At 39.1% G+C, this 19,884-nt stretch overlaps 1 protein-coding gene across 4 annotated transcripts in view; it reads left to right on the top strand.

Annotated features, from left to right (window-relative positions):
- Positions 1–19,884, top strand: part of TFCP2 (transcription factor CP2) — a 43,979-nt gene that overhangs the window by 9,614 nt on the left and 14,481 nt on the right. For all 4 annotated transcript variants that reach the window (XM_047866198.1, XM_047866200.1, XM_047866197.1 and 1 more), the window contains exons 2-4: positions 15,838–15,989; positions 16,557–16,633; positions 18,861–18,966. In XM_047866198.1, the coding sequence (XP_047722154.1) occupies positions 15,838–15,989; positions 16,557–16,633; positions 18,861–18,966 (335 nt within the window). The remainder of the gene's footprint in view (positions 1–15,837; positions 15,990–16,556; positions 16,634–18,860; positions 18,967–19,884) is intronic.

Genomic DNA, 19,884 nt, shown 5'->3' with positions numbered 1-19,884 from the left:
CGGGCTCCGAGCTGTCAGCACAGAGCCCGATGCGGGGCTTGAACCCACGGACCGCGAGATCATGACCTGGGCCAAAGTCGGACGCTCAACCGACTGAGCCACCCAGGCACCCCAATGCATTTGTCTTTTTTAAAAATATTTTTAAGTAAGCTCTACACTCAATGTGGGTCTCAAATTCACAACCCCCAAGATCAAAAGTTGCACGTTCCACCAGCCAGGTGCCCCTATGTATTCGTCTTTTAAGTCACATAGGAAACAAAAAGAAGAGGTTACATACCAAAAATATGGTATGCTAGCTTTTGTATTTTACCTGTGTGACCTGTGTAATGATCTTTATTTCTTTATATGACTGTGAGTTACCATCTAGTGTTCTTTCATTTCAGGCTGAAAGATTCCCTTTAGCATTTCTTGTAGGGCAGGTTTATTAGCAATGAACTTCCTTACCTTTTTTTTTTTTTTTAAACGTTTATTTATTTTTGAGACAGAGAGAGAGCATGAACAGGGGAGGGACAGAGAGAGAGGGAGACACAGAATCCGAAACAGGCTCCAGGCTCTGAGCTGTCAGCACAGAGCCCGACGCGGGGCTCGAACTCACGGACCTCGAGATCGTGACCTGAGCCGAAGTCGGCCGCTTAACCGGCTGAGCCACCCAGGCGCCCCGTACTTCCTTACCTTTTGTTGAGAAATATTTTAATTTCTCCTTCATCTTAGAATTCTTGGTTGATAGTTTTTACTTTCAACACTTTACATATATCATCCCACTGCCTCTGGCCTCCATGGTTTCTGATGAGATATTGGCTATTAATTTCATTGAGTTTCCCTCATAATGTGATGAGTCACTTTTTGCTGCTTTGAAGATTCTCTCTTTTCAACAATTTGAATATTGTGTACCTTGCTGTGGCTGTCTTTGAATTTATTCTTTTGAAGTTTGTTGAGCTCCTTGAATGTGTAGATTCACGTGTGTCATCAATTTGGAAAGTTTTTAACCATTATTTCTTCAAAAACTTTTCTCCCTTTTTCTCTCCTTCTCCTGGGACTCCCATAATATGCACATTGGTACACTTGATGGTGTACCATTGTATTCTTAGGTTCTATTTAGTTTTCTTCATTTTTGTTTTTGCTCTTCAGCCTGAGTAATCTCAATTTGCCATCTTCAAGTTTGCTGATTCTTTCTTCTGTTGATCTTCTGTTGAGTCCCTCTAGTATATTTTTAATTCCAGCTCTTGTGCTTTTGGGTCCAGAATTGCTATTTGTTTACTTTTTATAACTTTGATCTTTTGTTGCTATTCTTTAGTTGCTCATACATTGTTTTCCTGGTTTCCTTTAGTTATTTGTCCATGGTTTCCTTCAGCTCTTTGAGCATATTTAAGATAGTTAATTTAAGATCTTTGTATATTAAGTCTAGTGTCTAGGCTTGCTCAAGGATAGTTTCTGTCAATTTCTCTTTTCTTGTGAATTGGCCATACTTTCCTTAATCTTTGTATGCTTTGTAATTTTTTGTTTAGAACTGGACATTTTGAGTATTGTAATATGGTAGCTCTGGAAATCAGATTCTACTCCCTCCCTAGAGATTACTGTTGTTACTTGATTAAAGCTGAAATTGTCCATTTGTTTAGTGACTTTCCCAAAGTGTTTTTGTAAAGAATGCGTTCCTTATTTTTTGTGAACACTGAAGTCTCTTTTATGAGCTCCATGGTCCGCCAGTGACTTGACAGAAATTTTCTTAAATGCTTGGATCTAATAAGAAAAAATGGGGAAAAAAAAGAATGTTCTGTTTCTTTAAATCCCTTTGTCTGACTCTGCTAAGGAAGCCACCTCAGCCATGGTGGTTGAAACAATGTCCAGCCTGTGTGCCAGCTCTTCAGCAATCAAAAGCAGTAATCAGAATATATAATGCTGATTTTTGGAGGACAAGGTCCCTATTGCCCACCCTGACACCAGCAGACTGCAACAGGATCCCAGGCTACTGTCCCCACAGCTGTCTGCCATGGGACTGGGAGCTAGGGGAAGGTAGATGGTGTGCCAGATGCTGAAATTCACTAAAATTTACCAGCCTCTTTCTTCATCAAGCATTCCCTTGTCTGCTGCAAGTATTTGACTAGATTCCAGAGTTCCAGAATAGTTGCTTCAAGCATTTTGTGCCGGCTCAATAGTTATTTTGGTGGAGGGACCAATTTCTGGAGCTTCCTACTGTGCAGTCTTTCATGACCTCTGTCCTTAATCTATAGTAGCCTTTTAACTGGTCCAGCCCTGCTTCCAACTCTGCACTCATCACCCCCATAGCCTGTTCTCTACACAGAAACTTAGAAGTCTATGTGTATTCTGTTCATAAAAAATAATAACAACTTCAGACTTGAAGAAGATTTGCAAAAACAGTGCAACGAAGTTGTAAATACCCTTCACCGAGATTACTCACATGTTAACATTTTGCTATATTTGTTTTATCTTCCTCTCTTCTGCTCCTCCCCAACACCTAGAATTATTATTATTTTTTTAGTCTGAACTGTTTAAGTTGCAGTTGCAGTGTCCCTTAACACCTAAAAACTTCAGTGTGTGTTTTTAAAAAACATGAAATTCTCCGGTGGAGGGGAGGAAAAAAACATGAAATGCTCTTACGTATCTATAATATAGTGATCAAAATTAGGAGCTTAACACACAATACCGTGTATGATCTAATCTGTGGACCTTATTCAGATTTTGCCAATTGTCCCAATAATGTCCTTTATAGCAAAAAAAATCCAAGATCATGTATTGACTCAGTTGTCATGTCTTTTATCTCCTTTAATCTAGAGCAGATCATGAGTCTTTGTATTTTTTTTTTTAACGTTTATTTATTTGTGAGACAGAGAGAGACAGAGCATGAACGGGGGAGGGGCAGAGAGAGAGGGAGACACAGAATCGGAAGCAGGCTCCAGGCTCCGAGCCATCAGCCCAGCGCCCGACGCGGGGCTCGAACTCACGGACCGTGAGATCGTGACCTGAGCCGAAGTTGGACGCTCAACCGTCTGAGCCACCCAGGCGCCCCGAGTCTTTGTATTTTTATGACATTAACAATTTGATGAGTAGAGGTCAGTTATTTTGTAGAATATCCCTCAGTTTGGGTTTGTCTGATGTTTCCTCATGGTAGATTCAGGTTATACGCTTTGGGTGGTACTACCTAAGAAGGGATGCTGAGTTTTCTGTGTATCATATTAGGGGACACATGCTATTGATTGGTCCCATTGCTGGCAATGTTAATTTTGACCACTTAGTTAAGGTGGGGTATGCCAGTTTTCTCCATTATAAATTTATTGCTTTGCCTTTTGTAATTAGTATTCTGTAGGGGCGACATTTTGACACCATGTAAATATCCTATTTTCAAATTTTCACCAACCAGTTTTAGCATTTGTTGATGATTCTTGCCCTAATCAATTTTCTTTATGATGATTGCTAAATGATGATTTTCATATATATATATATGTATATATATATATATGTATATATATATATGTATATATTTTAGCTTTATGTATTTATTTTTGAGAGAGACAGAGACTGCATGAAAAGGGAAGGGGCAGAGAGAGAAAGGGAGAGAGTTCCAAGCAGGCTCTGCCCTGTCAGCACAGAGCCAGATGCAGGGTTTGAACTCATGAAACCCTGAGATCATGACCTGAGCTGAAACCAAGAGTGGGATGCTTAACCGACTAAGCCACACAGGCGTCCCAAATGATGACTTTCTAATTATGTCTTTCCTTCTACATTTACTAGTTGGCTGTCTACTGTAAGAGGGAACTTTCCCTTCTTATTGGTTTATTTTTAACAATGTAGTCTCAGATTTTTACTTTATTCAATATGTTGTAATCTTTTACTACCATTATATATCTTGATTAAATGATTCCAGATTTGGCCAGAAGAACCCCTTCAAACTGGCTCTGCACAGAAGCCTTTTATTTATTTATTGTTAAACGTTTATTTTTGAGAGAGAGAGAGAGAGAGAGAGAGAGAGAGAGAGAGAGAGCATGAGAGCACATGTGCACAAGCAGGGGAGGGACAAAGAGAGAGAGGGAGACACAGAATCTGAAGCAGGCTCCAGGCTCCAAGCTGTCAGCTCAGAGCCCAACATGGGGCTCAAACTCACTATGAGATCTTGACCTGAGCTGAAGTCAGACGCTTAACTGACTGAGCCACCCAGGCACCCCTGCACAGAAGGCTTTTAAAATTAAGGTCTTGTTAATGTCTGTTGTCCTGAGGTAACTGCTAATAGCACCCTTGTTTACTCACAAAGTGTCCCTATTTAAATGATAAATTATATGATGGTTTATTTAAAATGTAGAGCAGATCATTTCACTTTTCTCCTGGAAACCCTCCATTCATTTTGCATCTTGTTTTGAATTAAAGCCCCAGTTCTGGCATTGATGTACACAGGGTGCCCTTCTGATCATTCTGTCTAGACTCTTTTTATAGCATGCTCTGCCCCAGCCACATCTGATGGTCTCACAGTCCCTCAAATCCTATGCACCTTTCTGCCTCAGGGCCTTTGCATTTGCTGTTACTCTTTCTGGAAGTCTTTTTTTTTTTTTTTTTTTTAATTTTTATTTATTTTGAGAGAGAGCCCACACATATGTGCATGCACACCAGGGGGTTGGGTAGGGAGCAGAGAAAGAGAGGGAGAGAAAATCCTAAGCAGGCTCCATGCTATATCAGCTCATGGTTTGTAAGATCAGGACCTGAGCCAAAATCAAGAGTAGAGTTCCTTGGAGCGCCTGGGTGGCTCAGTGAGTTGAGGAGCTGACTTCGGCTCAGGTCACGATCTTGCGGTTTGTGGGTTCGAGCTCCGTGTTGGGCTCTGTGCTGACAGCTGGGAGCCTGGAGCCTGTTTCAGAGTCTGTGTCTCCCTCTCTCTCTGCCCCTCCCTGGCTTGTGCTCTGTCTCTCTCTCTCACTCTCTCTCTCTCAAAAATAAATAAATAAACATTAAAAAATTTTTTTAATAAAAAAAGAAATAAACACTAAAAAACAAAAGATGCTTAACCAACTAAGCCACCCAGGCGCCCCTCTTCCTGAAAGTCTTCTGCATTCCCTACTTGCTTTAGGTTTCTGCTCCAATGTCACTTTGTCAGAGAGAGGTTCTGTAACCACCTTCACATATGATAGCAAACACCTCCTTGTCCTCACCAGTACTCTGCCTACTCTGCTCTGCTTTATCTTTTTCCAAACATCTGATATCTTATTCATTTGTTTGACTCTTTCCCCAGTTAGAATAAATGCTCTAGGAGAAGAGTGTCTAACAGATAGTTTGTGCTGATTTGTTGGGTATGTGAACTGAATTCACTCTATTTTGTTTCAAAGGCCACTAGCGTAGCAGTTTCTGAGGCAACTATTTCTCTTCATCAAAACTGAATTTTTGACACCTGGGTGGCTCAGTCGGTTGAGAGTCCGACTTCAGTTCAGGTCATGATCTCACAGTCTGTGAGTTTGAGCCCCGCATCGGGCTCTGTGCTGACAGCTTGGAGCCTGAAGCCTGCTTCGGATTCTGTGTCTCCCTCTGTCTCTGCCCCTCCCCTGCTCATACTCAGTCTCTCTCTCTCCCTCTCTCTCGGAAAAACAAACAGTAAAAAATTATTATGAAAACCTGAATTTTCTTTTTTTTTGCTGTGCGTCTTTTTCACTACTGTTTGCCTTCACTTTTCCCCCTTCAACTGTTACCCATCCATCTCCTAAATTTTCCATTTTTTGGGGTCTTAGAATTGGTCAGTTGTTACTGACTGTGCCTTTACTTTCCCTCTTACTCTCAGTGTCTTATGATGGACTGTGTATTTGGGTGAGATTCCTCCCTTTACCATAAAATTTACCACTGCTTTTTAAAAAGATGGCACCACTGTAAAAATACAAAGAAATGAGTAAGAGTGTTTAACTTCAAATTTATGTTACTGTTGCCTTTGGAAGTTAAAGGGGGATACAATGGAGGAAGGGTATAGAGGGCTTCAACTGTTAGTGCTCTTTCTTTCTTTTAAATGTTTTTTTATATTTGAAAGAGAGACAGTGAGTGAGCGGAGGAGGCAGAGAGAGAGAGACAGAGACAGAATTGGAAGCAGGCTCCAGGCTCTGAGCTGTCAGCACAGAGCCCCACGCAGGGCTTGAACTCAGGAGCCATGAGATCATGACCTGAGCCGAAGTCAGACGCTTAACTGACTGAGCCACCCAGGCATCCCTCCCTGTTAGTGCTTTATTTCTTAAGCTGAGTGGAGCGTACACAGGTATCTGTTAAGTTTTTTTTTTTTTTTTTTTAACCTTCTTGTAAAGTCTGAAATACTGCATAATATAAGTCCAAGAGTGTCTAGCACATAATCGATTGCTGGCTTGCTTTCCTCGTCTTTTTAACTTGTCCTATCATTCCTTGTCTTTTTTGCCAAAGGTCTGTAACTTTTCTTCCTTCTGGTTCTTGCTCTCTTGGAATACTTATGGAAGTTGACCTCCAGCGTTGCCATTCCTTCCTTCTGCTTTGTTACCTTCTCTTTCTTTTTTCCACCTCCTCCTGCCCTGCCCTCATTCTTTGTCTGCCTGGTTGGCAGTAGTTTCCATTTGTAGCTGATAGCTGGCTATCCTGATGCAACATCAAACCAGAATCTGGGAGAAAAATAGATTGGGGGCTTTGGATACACAAATTGATGTTGTGATTTTCTTTCACGGCTACTTCATGCTTTGTGTGCATATCAAGTCCTGGTTGATTCAGTCCCTCAGCAGATTTTTATTCCTTCAACACACACTTGAGTGCCTTCTGAATGCTAGGTTTTGTGTTCCAGCTTGATTGTGTAGCTTTGAGTCTTAACCATACACTTCTATATGTAGTGCTGTGTCTGGTGCCATGGTAATTAAAAGACAAAATCAAGCAACTTTTTGTCCTCTAGTTGCTTATAATTTGCTAGAGAAGATAAGACATGTATTTAAATAGGTATGATACAAGCTAGAAACTGATACATCAGAGCACTTAGAGATAAAGTGCTACAGGAGTTTAGAGCATAGAAATACTAAATTCTACCTCCTGAAGGCGTATCTGAAAGAAGAGTAAGATTTGAGCCTGCAAAGATGGAGAAAGAAAATGTTTCAGGCAGAGGGGTTGTAGGATTAATGTAATTGCTGGATTATGAAGTTTGTGTACCCCTTTTTTTTTTTTAATGTTTGTTTTAAAACACAAGAGCAGGAAGGGACAGAGAGAGAGGGGGATGCAGAATCTGAATCAGGCTCCAGGCTCCCAGCTGTCAGCACAGAGCCCGACAGGGGGCTCAACCCCACGAACTGCGAGATCGTGACCTGAGCTCATGATCTGAGAGGAAGTCCAGCACTTAAACTACTGAGCCACCAAGGCAGCTCGAAGTTTGTGTATCTTTATTCAAAATAATGCTAACTTGTTTTTGCCAGTATACTTAGGAGTTTAAAAGTTTTGGTTGTTCTACATCCTAACCAGTATTTTATTTAGTCAGTGTCTTAATTTTTGTCAATTAGTGGATGTGGATTTCATTGTGGTTTTATTTGCATTTTCCTGATTTTTTATGAGGCTGAGCACCTGTTCAACACGTTTACTAGCCATTCATGTTTTCTCTTGAGAAGTAAGTATTCAAAAGTTTTTTTTTGGGGGGGGGAAGGGGAGTTGGTCTTTTTCATATTAATTTATAGGAATTTTTTTTTAAGTTTATTTATTTTTGAGAGAGTGTGAATAGAGAGGGACACAAGAGAGAGGGAAAATCGTAAGCAGGAACCTCACAGTCAGTGCACAGAGCCTGATGCAGGGCTCGAACCCGGGAAACCATGAGATCATGACCTAAGCTGAAATCAAGATTCAGACGCTTAATCAACTGAGCCACCCAGGTGCCCCTTAAATTTATGTTTTTAAAAAATTTTTATTTAAAAGAAGAGAGAGGGAGAGACAGAATCTAAAGCAGCTCCAGGCTCTGGGCTGACAGTCCAACACGGGGCTCGAACCCAGGAACCGTGAGATCTTGACTTGAGCTGAAGTAGGAGGCTTAACTGAGCCACCCAGGGGCACCAAATTTACATTTTTAAAGGTTACTCTGGCTGCAGATTGGCTGATACTGATAAAAAGATGGTTATTGTCCCTGAGAAGAGTTGAAGTTTCATAGGTATCTTCTGCTCTGCATATTCTTAGAAATGCAGATTACTTCCCTCTGTCTACCTACTGTAAAAGAAAGGGAGCAAAGAACAGTTCTGCTCTGATTACATCATCAGCCTAATTTGCAATATCTCCAGGGAATGTGTTGGCCATTTTAGAAGACTAGGCTTTCATCAAAGGTATGGTTTGAAGGAGGAGCGATTTTCATAAGGCTTACCACTGGGTGCACAAAGGGAAGAGAGATCGCTAAGGCCTTTTTACCATTTCATAGGACTAATGTTCTGGTACTTTTATTTAGGATTTTCCCAAAAGTCATTAGCAATTAAAGCCTTAAAAAAAAAAAAAAATCTATGCTTGTATTTCACTGCAGCGAGGAATGGGGGACCAAGGAGATTTGGGGGCTTTGAAGATAGGCTTGGTAGTGGGGATGAAATGAGCAAAGCAGAACACCAACAGATAGGTGGTGAGTGATGCTTGTCTGCGAAGAGGGAAGGAAGCTGAACTACATCAAAGAAGAAGAAGAAGAAGAAGAAGAAGAAGAAGAAGAAGAAGAAGAAAAGAAAAGAAATGGTAGACATTTTGGACCTGAAAAGAAGATTTGAGGCTCAGCACCATATAAGGGTCTATGTATGGTTTCCCTTAATCGCAGGAAGACAGAACAATCTTGTTTTCCCCTTTAGGTCATACTCTGATGGTAGATAATCAGATTTTGAATACTGAAAAGGGGGGGTTCCACTTCCTTTATCAAAATTGTCAGATTCCTGGAATATATAACACACGAATATTGTTGCAGTTTGCCATTTATCACCTAAAGGGGAAGAGTCAGTAATTTCAAATTTAATAAAAGAGCCTGATACTAATGATGCCACAGGTGATATTTTCAATTAGCAGTGTTTTAATGAGATTTATAGCCTGGTCAGAGCTAATCCTGTAATGTAGGAAAAAAAAAAAAACAAAACAGAAAGCAGGCCTATATCTGGCAAATCTCCTGAGGTAGGGCTTTGCTGATTCATATTTCTTTGATTAAACTTTTAATATCTTGCAAGTTTTCTGGAAGTAAATTTGTATCTGAAATGGGTCAGATACTTTTCAGCTTCGAAAAGAAATAAGGCTTGCAGACAGGTTTGAAGTGAGAAGTTTTTATTGACTTTCTAAGCTAAGGAAAAATAAAAAGTGCATTGCTTATAGCAGTAAATAAATAGTAGTTGACAAATAATTCAACAGAGTAGAATGAGGAAGATCCAGAGACTGGGGTAGAGGGAGAGGAATTAGCTTCATTTTTGGGTAAACTTTGAGTATGTAATGAATGACAACTGTTCAAACTGCTGGTCTCTCATAACTGTGTGGAAGAAATAGAATGGTTTATATCTAGAAGTACTTCTTAAAGTGCTTAAAGAGCATTAAGCCCAGTATTGAGATCTTGAAAAAAGTTCCATAAATACTTTCTGACAAGAAAGACTTGTCAGATGACCAATATCTCTGTCAGGGGCATCATCAGCATAAAATCCAGACACGGTGTTTTTATCTACTGCTCACTTGTCATTTTGATGTCCTACTCACTGGACAGTCTGCATTCCAGGTTTGCAGCTGGAAAGGAGTAGTGGAGTTAAGATACTCAGGCCAGAGTTCTGTAAAACACCTGCTAGAGATATACTAAGCCTTTTTGAGTTGTATCATTTTTGCTCTGTATTCTATAATGATTCATTTATGCTTGAGTATCTGTAATACTGTAAGGACAATGAACTGGAAATAAGAAAACAAATAGGTATTTGTAGAATAATGTAGTATGATTTGTTGCTGTTCACAGATAGGAATTTAGACAATGATGCTATACTTTTAAGGGGGACCTTATCTGTACTTGATTATTGTTCTATCCCTGCCACCTAAAATAGGGCCCAGAAGATAGTAGGTGCTCAAAGACTACTTGCTGAATAAATGGGGGGGAAAAAAAAGGGAAGAGATTTACTGATTCAATGTCAAGCTGAGTGTTTTTCCTCTAGTAGTGGTGATAGATATGCATAGATTGAAGAAACTCCCTTTCCATTAGAGGTAGTGTTTCAAGATGGCTCATTGAGGACCTCTGGAAAATCAGATTTTGGTATAGGGAGGTGGTCATCTTCGATGACATGGAGATCATACCCATTATGTTGGCTTATTAAGACATGGAACTAAGTAATTAAGCTCACGATCTGCCCCCCTTCTGATTTAGTTGGCACAGGATATGGCCCAGAAAGGAGTTTTAACCACCACCCCACCATCAATTGTTAATATGCACCCAAGGTTAACAGCACTGATCTTTATATGCCTTCCATACGGATTTGACTCTAATTTAGTAATGCAGTCTACAAGTTACGGCAGAAGATTACTTGAAAACTATTTTACTTCCAGATATTTTCTGACTTAAAAAAGCAGGATTTGGATCGCAGTTTTTAAGACAGTCTTCAGTGTGAATATGCTGGCTGTTATATTTTGCAGCATTCTATGTTCCTTTGCAATGGAGAGTTATGTGCTGTATGAATTTAAAAATGAGAGAGCCAAAAGGGAGCTAATAATGAGTTGAGGAAGTACTGTCTGTGTTTACTCTCTGTGTAAGTCTCTGTATTTCTTTGTCTATTAAAGTAGATAATATTCCCTATTCTTGAGTAGCTGAATGACAGTCTGATCTGGAAGACTTGTCTTTTATTGTGTTGTTTTTTGAATACTAATAAAGGGATTGTAAATAAACTTGGTTTAATTTAGTGCAAAGTTTTAAGGGAAAGAGGAGCAGTGTTCTTCAAACTGCAGGTTGTGGTCAACGTTTTCAAAAATGAAGTGCTATAGAAAATACCAAAATTAATAAGTATTGTTTTATGAAACTTATTTCAGTTCTGGGGACACATCCACTGAGTCTTAATATAAAAACGACTTACTTAGGGGAGCCTGGGTGACTCAGTCAGTTAAGCATCTGATTCTCGATTTGGCTTAGGTCATGGTCTCATGGTGCATTGGATCGAGCCCTGCATCAGGCTCCACACTGACAGTATGGAGCCTGCTTGGAATTCTCTCTCCCTCTCTCTCTACCTCTCCCCTGCTTGTGCGCTCGTGCGCTCTCTCTCTCTCTCTCTCTCTCAAAATAAATAAATAAACTTTAAATTTTTTTTTAAAAAAGTACTTAACGTAAATGGTATTCAGAAAAATTTGAAAGCCATAGGACAAGAGCATGTGAAAAGATGGAGGAAAAGAGGTGGTTGTCCTATCATTCTCTTAATGGGGCCAGAGTCTTTTCTCTCTTTATCTCTCCCACTTTCTTTTGTTTTGTTTTGTTTTGTTTCTTACCCACCTGCTTATTCTTTGGATCTGACCATATTGTTTAAATTCTTTACTGCTGTTTCTTTACCAGAAAGAATGAAAATAAGTGTGTTTTGTTGGCAGTGTAGTTTTTATAGCATTAATTTGTTTTATTTATTTATTTCTTATTTAGATCTTTAAAATTTGAGTATACCTGACATATACAGTATTACATTAGTTTCAGGTGTACAACACAATTAATTCACCTTCTCTATACGTATGCTGTGCTCACCACAAGTGTAGCTGCCATCTGTCACCATGCAATGCACACAGTAATCATCAGCTGTGTTCCCTGTGCTGTGCCTTTTATTCCTGTGACTTACTCATTCTATAACTGGAAGCTTGTGTCTCCTATTCCCTTTTATTCATTTTGCCTTTCCCCTCACTCCCTTCCCTCTGGCAACCATCAGTTTGTTCTCTATAGGTCTGCTTTTTGTTTGTTTATTCATTTGTTTTTTAGATTCCAGACAGAAGTGAAATCATATGGTATTTGTCTTTCTCAATCTGACTTATTTCATTTAGCATAATAGCTTCCAGATCCATCCGTGTTGTCACAAATGGGAAGATCACATCCTTTTTTGTGACTTCCCTTGATGCTATGGACAACCTGTCTACTTGCCTCTCTTACTCAAGGAGAGCTCATCAAACCTTTCCCTCTTTCTTCAGTAGGCTGTCTCTAGAAGAAGGCATTCAGCAGCTAGTAGGCCTGAGGGGGAAGGTTAAGTAAACCGTAGCTGTGAATTTAGTACAGACCATTCAGAGGCTGCCTTATCTGGAAAGAGTAGTTTATGCCTCAGAAGACCGTGAAGCAGCTCTTCATGGAATCCCGGTTACATATAGGCAAGATCACTTCTAATCGTGCTTCTGTTCCTGTGTTGCTTCCACTCAGATGCTTTCTGCTATGTTTTCACTCTCAGGTGTGAATTTCCACTTAGCGATGCACGTATTTAACATGCACTCAAGTTATCTTTTTAGCAGGTGAGATTTCTGTATCCTTACATTTGATCACAGATAGGGTGAGATGTCAAACTCTAAAATGATCGCAATAAGGGGCGCCTGGGTGGCTCAGTTGGTTAAGCGGCCGACTTCAGCTCAGGCCATGATCTCTCAGTCTGTGAGTTCGAGCCCCACATGCTAACAACTCAGAGCCTGGAGGCTGCTTCCAATTCTGTGTCTCCCTCTCTCTCTGACCCTCCCCTGCTTGCTCTCTTTCTCTCTGTCTCTCCCTCAAAAGTAATAAACATTAAAAAAATAAAATGATCACAGTGTACTAGTGCTGAATATTCCGGAAAATGCAAACAAAAATGTAAATCACAGCAACAAATATTTACCAAGAACAGAAAACAGAAGTTGCTCCTTCAAACAGCTTATGTTTCATTGGAATGAATTAAATATATGCAGCAGGAGCACCTGGCTGGCTCAGTTGGTGGAACAAAGGACTCTTGATTTCTGGGTCATGAATTCAAGTCCCACATTAGGTGCAGAGATTACTTAACAAAAAAAATCTTTTTTGAAAAATAAAATAAATAAAATCTTAAAAAAAAATACATGAAGCAATCAGATAAAATAATAAAATGCTAAATTATACATTGGTACCAACTACTTAAGACTCCACCAGAGTGGGTTTCCCTAATCCATGCTCCATTTACCCCTGAGACAGAGGAGCAGACTTTTGTATTTCCAAATCTGTTACGATTTCTTACTTAATCCATCACTGTTTTGCTATAAACAGGGGCCTAGAACTGTGTTCGCCAATGACCTTTAGCCTCCACCTCTGGGAACGTGAAATCAAATGGTATTTTTGATCCACAGCAGAGTAAAAGAAATGCAGTATTTTAAGAACATGAATAGTTCAAATATGTTTGAGGTTTTGGGATCTTAAAAGCTCTGATGAGAAAATATAGCTTTGTGTATTTGGTTTGGCTGTTTTGAGTTATTTAATTTTAGAGGTAGCTTGTAGAATCCGTTTTAAAATTTGAGCATCAAATGACAGTCCTTTGCTTAGTCATGAGGGATTAGGTGTAAAGCCACATTATATTGAGATGACTAGGGACTATTGCTATATATTAACTTTGCTAGGCAGTAACATTGAGAAGAAAAAAAATACCCTACATTCCTAAAGGTTGAGCTGTTGCTATGTTGCAAAATCCGATTTGCCTTGATTCCTGATAATCTTCACTAATCTTTCAAAGAATCATCAGAGGTGATGTTTTTGAGAATGATATGTATTGGGAATGGTATGGTAATAAAGTCTCCCAAAGACTACCATCATGTTTCTGAAGTTTTGTAGTGTTTTGTTTTATGTTCTGTAGTGTTTGTGGTGGGAGCATTGGTAACTTCCTGACTGTAGAAGTGGAGGAACTGGCATGGAATACTTTTCTGGAAAACCCATGCTTCTACAGTTTTAAGTAGTCTCAAGGGATCGGTAGTATGTTTACCTGACAAATTAATACAGACAGAAAGAGGGAGTCCTTGCCTTCTCCACTCAACCCCATGCATTTGAGCACAGCACACACACCTCCAGACGTAAGGGGATGAAAGCACGTTTTGTTTTCTAGCCTTTGAGATACTTCTTAGCAACAAGAAACTTATGTTCCATAAAAGCTGGTTTGCGTCCCGAGTGCCTGGATTCAACTAATAACACGAAACCTTGCTGTTCAGACATCAGCAGAAAAGAGAAATTTCTTTTACTCTTCCCTTCCCCTTGCTTGTTTTGTTTGTTAGCATTAATACCATTAAATTTTTATTACTCCTGTGTGGATTATTAGGACAATAATCAGAGCATTTTCTGCTTGTTTTGCTTTCCAATGAGAATTTGTAATGTCTCTAAGATTTACCTGAGTTCAGCCATTTTTCTGTCAATGGTGGTTTTTGCCTGAATGTAACGATTCTGTAATGTTTGGGGAGGATGTTTGTACACTGCTGAGGGTACATTTAAAGAATTTTCGTGTTGCCCACACACTTAACATTGTGTAGAACATTTTTATCTCCCCGGAAAGTTCTCTTGTATGTCTTCCAAGCAATCTCTGCCCTGCCAGGAAACCACTGTTCTCCTTGGTTTTGCCTGTTTTAGAACACCATATAAATGGAATCATACATTATATATTCTTTTTGTGTAGCTTCTTTTGTTCAGTATCGTGTCTGCGAGATTCATCCATGTTGTTGCGTTCCTTTGTTTTGCTGAGTAGTATTCTACTGTATGGAATACACCACAGTTTGTGCATCCGTTTCTCTTAATTATAAACATTTGGATTCTTTCCCATTTTTGCTTTTGTGCTATGAGCATTTATGTACAAGCTTTACATGGACTTATATTTTCATTTCTCTTGGATAAATACCTATGAATAGAATTGCTGGATCAAAGGGCAGATAGATGTTTACTTTTATAAGAAATGGTCAAACCTTTTTCCAAAGTGGTTGTGCTATTTTACACTCCTGCTGGCAAAGAATAGGAGTTCTGGTTGTTCCACATCCTTGCCAACATTTGGGTTGTCATTCTTTTTAATTTTAGCTGTTCTGGTGATTACATGTACAAATTCTTTAAAGTAAAATAAAATACATTTAATTTTGTGGCATGTCTTGAGATAATTGGAAACACTTTTTAATTTGGTACATCTATTAAGATTCTTTTAAAGTTTGGAGCGAATGTTGATCATAACAGTCGGTCTCCAGGATAGGGCCCAGGATGTTCTTTCCCACTAATCCATGGCTAGAGTTTATGAGGGAAGATTACTGTTAATCCTTTACATCAATTTTAGTCCCTTATGGATTCCAAAATACTTTCTTACATATTTACTCTAGAGAGCAGATGTGGTTCCCATTTTATAGATGAAGGAGCGAAGACTAGAGAGCTTGTCTAAGATTTGCGTAAGGCTTTTAGGAACTGAAACACAGCACTTCTAGTTAGCTGTATTCCACAGAATGTAAGCTGACCTTGAAATATACACTGGTCATTGATTTGTCCTTTTCAAGTGGCTTCTAGGAATTCTGAGTCTTGTTTTAATCCTTAGAGTAGATCAGCTGATGTGGTTATAAAGATAACTGTAGTTGGTGCCTTTCTAAGAACAAACACATTACTGAGCATCCTAAATTGACATTTTGGAACTCTGCATATAATTTTCAGAGCCCTTTTAGGAACCCCTGTCTAGATGGTCTTAGCAGTGAATATCTATCTGTCATTGCCCACATTGTTGTGGTGAGGGGACTATCACGGCAGGTAATCTGAACTGAGTGGTTGGGAAGAAACTTCATCAAAGTGAATAATGTTTTTTGTTTTTTGTTTTTTTTTTTTAAAGTGAGTAATGTTTATAGTTTTCCAAAGCAAATTGCAGTTAAATTGTTTCAGCATAAATCCACTCTTGCACTTCTGTCCGATGTTAATGTAAGTTATTTGTTTTATTTCAGTGATGTCCTTGCATTGCCCATTTTTAAGCAAGAAGAGTCAAGTTTGCCCCCTGATAATGAGAATAAAATCCTACCTTTTCAATACGTGCTTTGTGCTGCTACCTCTCCAGCAGTGAAACTCCATGATGAAACCCTGACATATCTCAATCAAGGTTAGATGCTTCCTTATTTGTTAGTATTATTGAAGATATGCTGGATTGATGATATTTTAGTAGGTATACTTATATGTAAAAAGTACATCTTTCTAGCGTGACCTGTCAGAGTTGAAGCCTTACTTCAGAGATTTTCACTTTAATGTCATGTTTAATGTATATTACTGGCTTCTTTTGTGTACTTGCCCATTTTTAGTTCCTGTCTGCATCTTTCTTTCTAATCCATGGTGCCTGGACATCCCCATTCATTGGTTACCAACCGAGAAGTATTACCTTACCCAGCTCTGTTTTCCAGTTGCGTGGCCTTGGACAAGTTACTTAAACTCTTTACGTTTCAATTCCTGTATCTGTAAAAATGGGATTGATAATAGTTTTGAGAATTGTATCAGTTAATTGTATAATGTATGAAGACACTTAGCACTGTGCCTAGCACATAGTAAAGGATTATAGTTTTGTTAATAATACTAATAATATTATACTCTTGCATATTCAGCTGGATTTTATTCTTTGTGCATCTTGCAAAGTTAATTTATGATTAATATAATATGTAGTTACTTTTTCTTCTAGGACAGTCTTATGAAATTCGTATGCTAGACAATAGGAAACTTGGAGAACTTCCAGAAATTAATGGCAAGTTGGTGAAGGTAAAGGAAAATGAGTAAATCATTTCTCTGCGCAGTATTCTTTTACTGACCCTTTTTGGGTAATATTCTTTTGCTTCCATTAAGGGCTTGGTGGTATCTCTTACCCACTACAATTTGCTGGCAGAGTGGGAAGCTGTAATTCCTTTGGCGTGAGAGTGAGCCCCCTTATTCACTTAGATTTTTCACAGCTGCGGAAACAGAAGGCTTACTACTCCATGTCAAAGTAGTCTCCTGGCTCAGTGAAGTTGTTTTGGGTGGAATAGAGTAACCTCCTTGAAATTTTTAGAAAAGCTCCAGTGTCTCTTTGGATACTTGGTCTAGTAACAAGAAAAACAGAAACTGCTGTTAATGAATAGCAGTTATTTTAGTCTAGACTTCGAGCAATGAATTCACAGCACATTTGGGACTGAAGAGTTTGGTCAGCCGCTGTGAAAGTTGGCGGGGGGATATAAATAAGCACCTCCACAAAGCCAGAATAACAAAAGGGAAGTTGATTGATACAGCCCCTGCTTACCCTCAGTGTCGTGTGGTGGGTTAGCAAGGAGGGAGCTTGGTGAGTTTTTCATATACATCTGAAGAGCTGAGCTGGATATTACATGGTAAGAGTAGAAACTTGTAGAAATGCTTCTAATAGGAATCCTTTATACCCAGTCCATCAGGACTGATGTTTAAGCCAAGTATTAAATATGGTACTAGTAACTATAAAGATTATATCTGAGCACTTATAAAATTTACCCCAAAGTAGAATTTGGCATGGTATGATGGGTTTTAGGGTGAAACAGATTTTTTTTTAAATTTATTTTTGAGAGATAGAGTGAGAGCACAGGGGAGGGGCAGAGAGAGAGAGAGAGAGAGAGAGAGAGGGAGACAGAGAATCCCCAGCAAGCTTTGTGCTGCCAGCACAGAGCCCAACCATGGGGCTCGAACCTATAGCCGTGAGATCATGACCTGAGCCAAAAGCAAGAGTCATGCTTTAACTGACCCAGCCACCCAGGCACCCATAAGGTGAAACAGGTCTTAGGAAAAATAATTTTAGGTTATATCTAGAAAACTAACTGGAGGTAACTTCTGCTGGTTTTCTTTTGTCAGCACTGATTTTTATTTTTATTTATTTTTTTCAAATTTTTATTTAAATTCTAGTTAGTTACCATATAGTGTAATACTGGTTTCAGGAGTAGAATTTAGTGATTTATCACTTACATATTATACCCAGTGCTCATCGCAAGTGCCTGCCGTAATACCTATCACTCATTTAGCCCATCCCCCACCCACCTCCCTCCACTAACCCTCAGAGTTTGTTCTCTTTGTTTCATGTTTAAATCCTTTTTTAAAAATTTTTAATTTTATTTTAAATTTACGTCCAAATTAGTTAGCATATAGTGCAACAATGATTTCAGGAGTAGATTCCTTAGTGTCCCTTACTCTTTAGCCCATCCCCCCTCCCACAACCCCTCCAGTAACCCTCAGTTTGTTCTCCATATTTATGAGTCTCTTCTGTTTTGTCCCCCTCCCTGTTTTTATATTATTTTTGTTTCCCTTCCCTTACGTTCATCTGTTTTGTCTCTTAAAGTCCTCATATGAGTGAAGTCATATGATTTTCGTCTTTCTCTGACTAATTTCACTTAGCATAATCCCCTCCAGTTCCATCCATGTAGCTGCAAATGGCAAGATTTCGTTCTTTTTGATTGCCGAGTAATACTCCATCGTATATCTATACCACATGTTCTTTATCCACTCATCCATCGATGGACATTTGGGCTCTTTCCATACTTTGGCTATTGTCGATAGTGCTGCTATAAACATTGGGGTGCACGTGCACCTTCGAAACAGCACACCTGTACCCCTTGGATAAATGCCTAGTGGTGCAATTGCTGGGTCGTAGGGTAGTTCTGTTTTTAGTTTTTTGAGGAACCCCCATACTGTTTTCCAGAGCGGCTGCACCAGCTTGCATTCTCAAGTTTGTTCTCTATCTTTAAGAGTCTCTTATGGTTTGCTTCCCTCCTTTTTTTTCCCTTTCCCATATGTTCGTCTGTTTTGTTTCTTAAATTCTACATACAAGTAAAATCATATGGTATTTTGTCTTTCTCTGACTGACTTGTTTCGCTTAGCATGATGTACCCTAGCTCCATCCACGTTGTTGCGCATGGCAAGATTTCATTGTTCTTGACAGGTCAGCACTGACTTTTAAAGGATCCTATTATCATTTGATTGTGTTGCTCCCTTTTAGAGTATATTCCGTGTAGTGTTCCATGACAGACGACTACAATACACTGAACATCAGCAGCTGGAAGGCTGGAGGTGGAACCGACCTGGAGATAGAATTCTTGACATTGGTGAGTTAAGGGAATCTTTTGCCCAGGAAATGCTTATAAGTATGGTCTGAGAATCGGTTTTCTTTACTTCATGTTTACCTTGATTCAGAATGCTTCAGGGGCTCAATTAGCAAAACCCCGAAGGGGTTATTGACCATAAGCATAAAAAATTACTGGGATAATACCAAAATTGAAGTTGGAACACTTCAGTTCGGTAACAATTACATCCAGTACTTGAGGGTTTGTTTTTGTGTTTTTAATGTAGTTATGGTAAAATATATAGAACATAAAAGTTAGTATTTCAAAACATTTTAAAGTAAATAATTCAGTGCCCATTCACATTGTGCAGCCCTCACTGCATCCATCTCCAGAACTTTTTTCATCTTGCAAAACTGAAACTCTGTAACCATTCAACAGTAACTCCCCATCCCCTTTTCTCCCCAGCCCCTGGCAACTACCATTCTACTTTTTGCTTGAATGAATTTGACTACTCTAGGTGCCTCATATAAGTGAAATCATCCAGTATTTGTCTCTTTGTGATTGGCTTGGTTCACTTAACATAATCCTCAAGGTTCATCCACATAGTGGTGTGCATCAGAATTTTCCTCCTTTTTAAGGCTGAATACTATTCCATTGTGTATAAATACCACATTTTGTTTATCCATTCATCCTTTAGTAGACACTTGGGCTGATTCTACCTTTTGGTGATTGTGAATAATGCAACTTATGACCATGGGTATACAGATATTTCAGTCTGCTTTCAGTTCTTTTGGGTATAAGCCCAGAGACGGAATTGCTAGATCATATGTGATAATTCTATTTTTAATTGTTTTGAGGAACCACCGTACTGTTTCCATAGCAGCTGCACGTTTTACATTCCCGTCAGAAGTGAACAAGGGTTCTAATTATTCTACCTCCTCACCAACATGTGCTATTTTC

The sequence above is a fragment of the Prionailurus viverrinus genome, chromosome B4 (assembly GCF_022837055.1).
Source record: "Prionailurus viverrinus isolate Anna chromosome B4, UM_Priviv_1.0, whole genome shotgun sequence".
Taxonomy (NCBI): Eukaryota; Metazoa; Chordata; class Mammalia; order Carnivora; family Felidae; genus Prionailurus; species Prionailurus viverrinus.
Note: the sequence above shows the minus strand (reverse complement) of the source record. Positions and strands in the feature narration are given on the sequence as shown.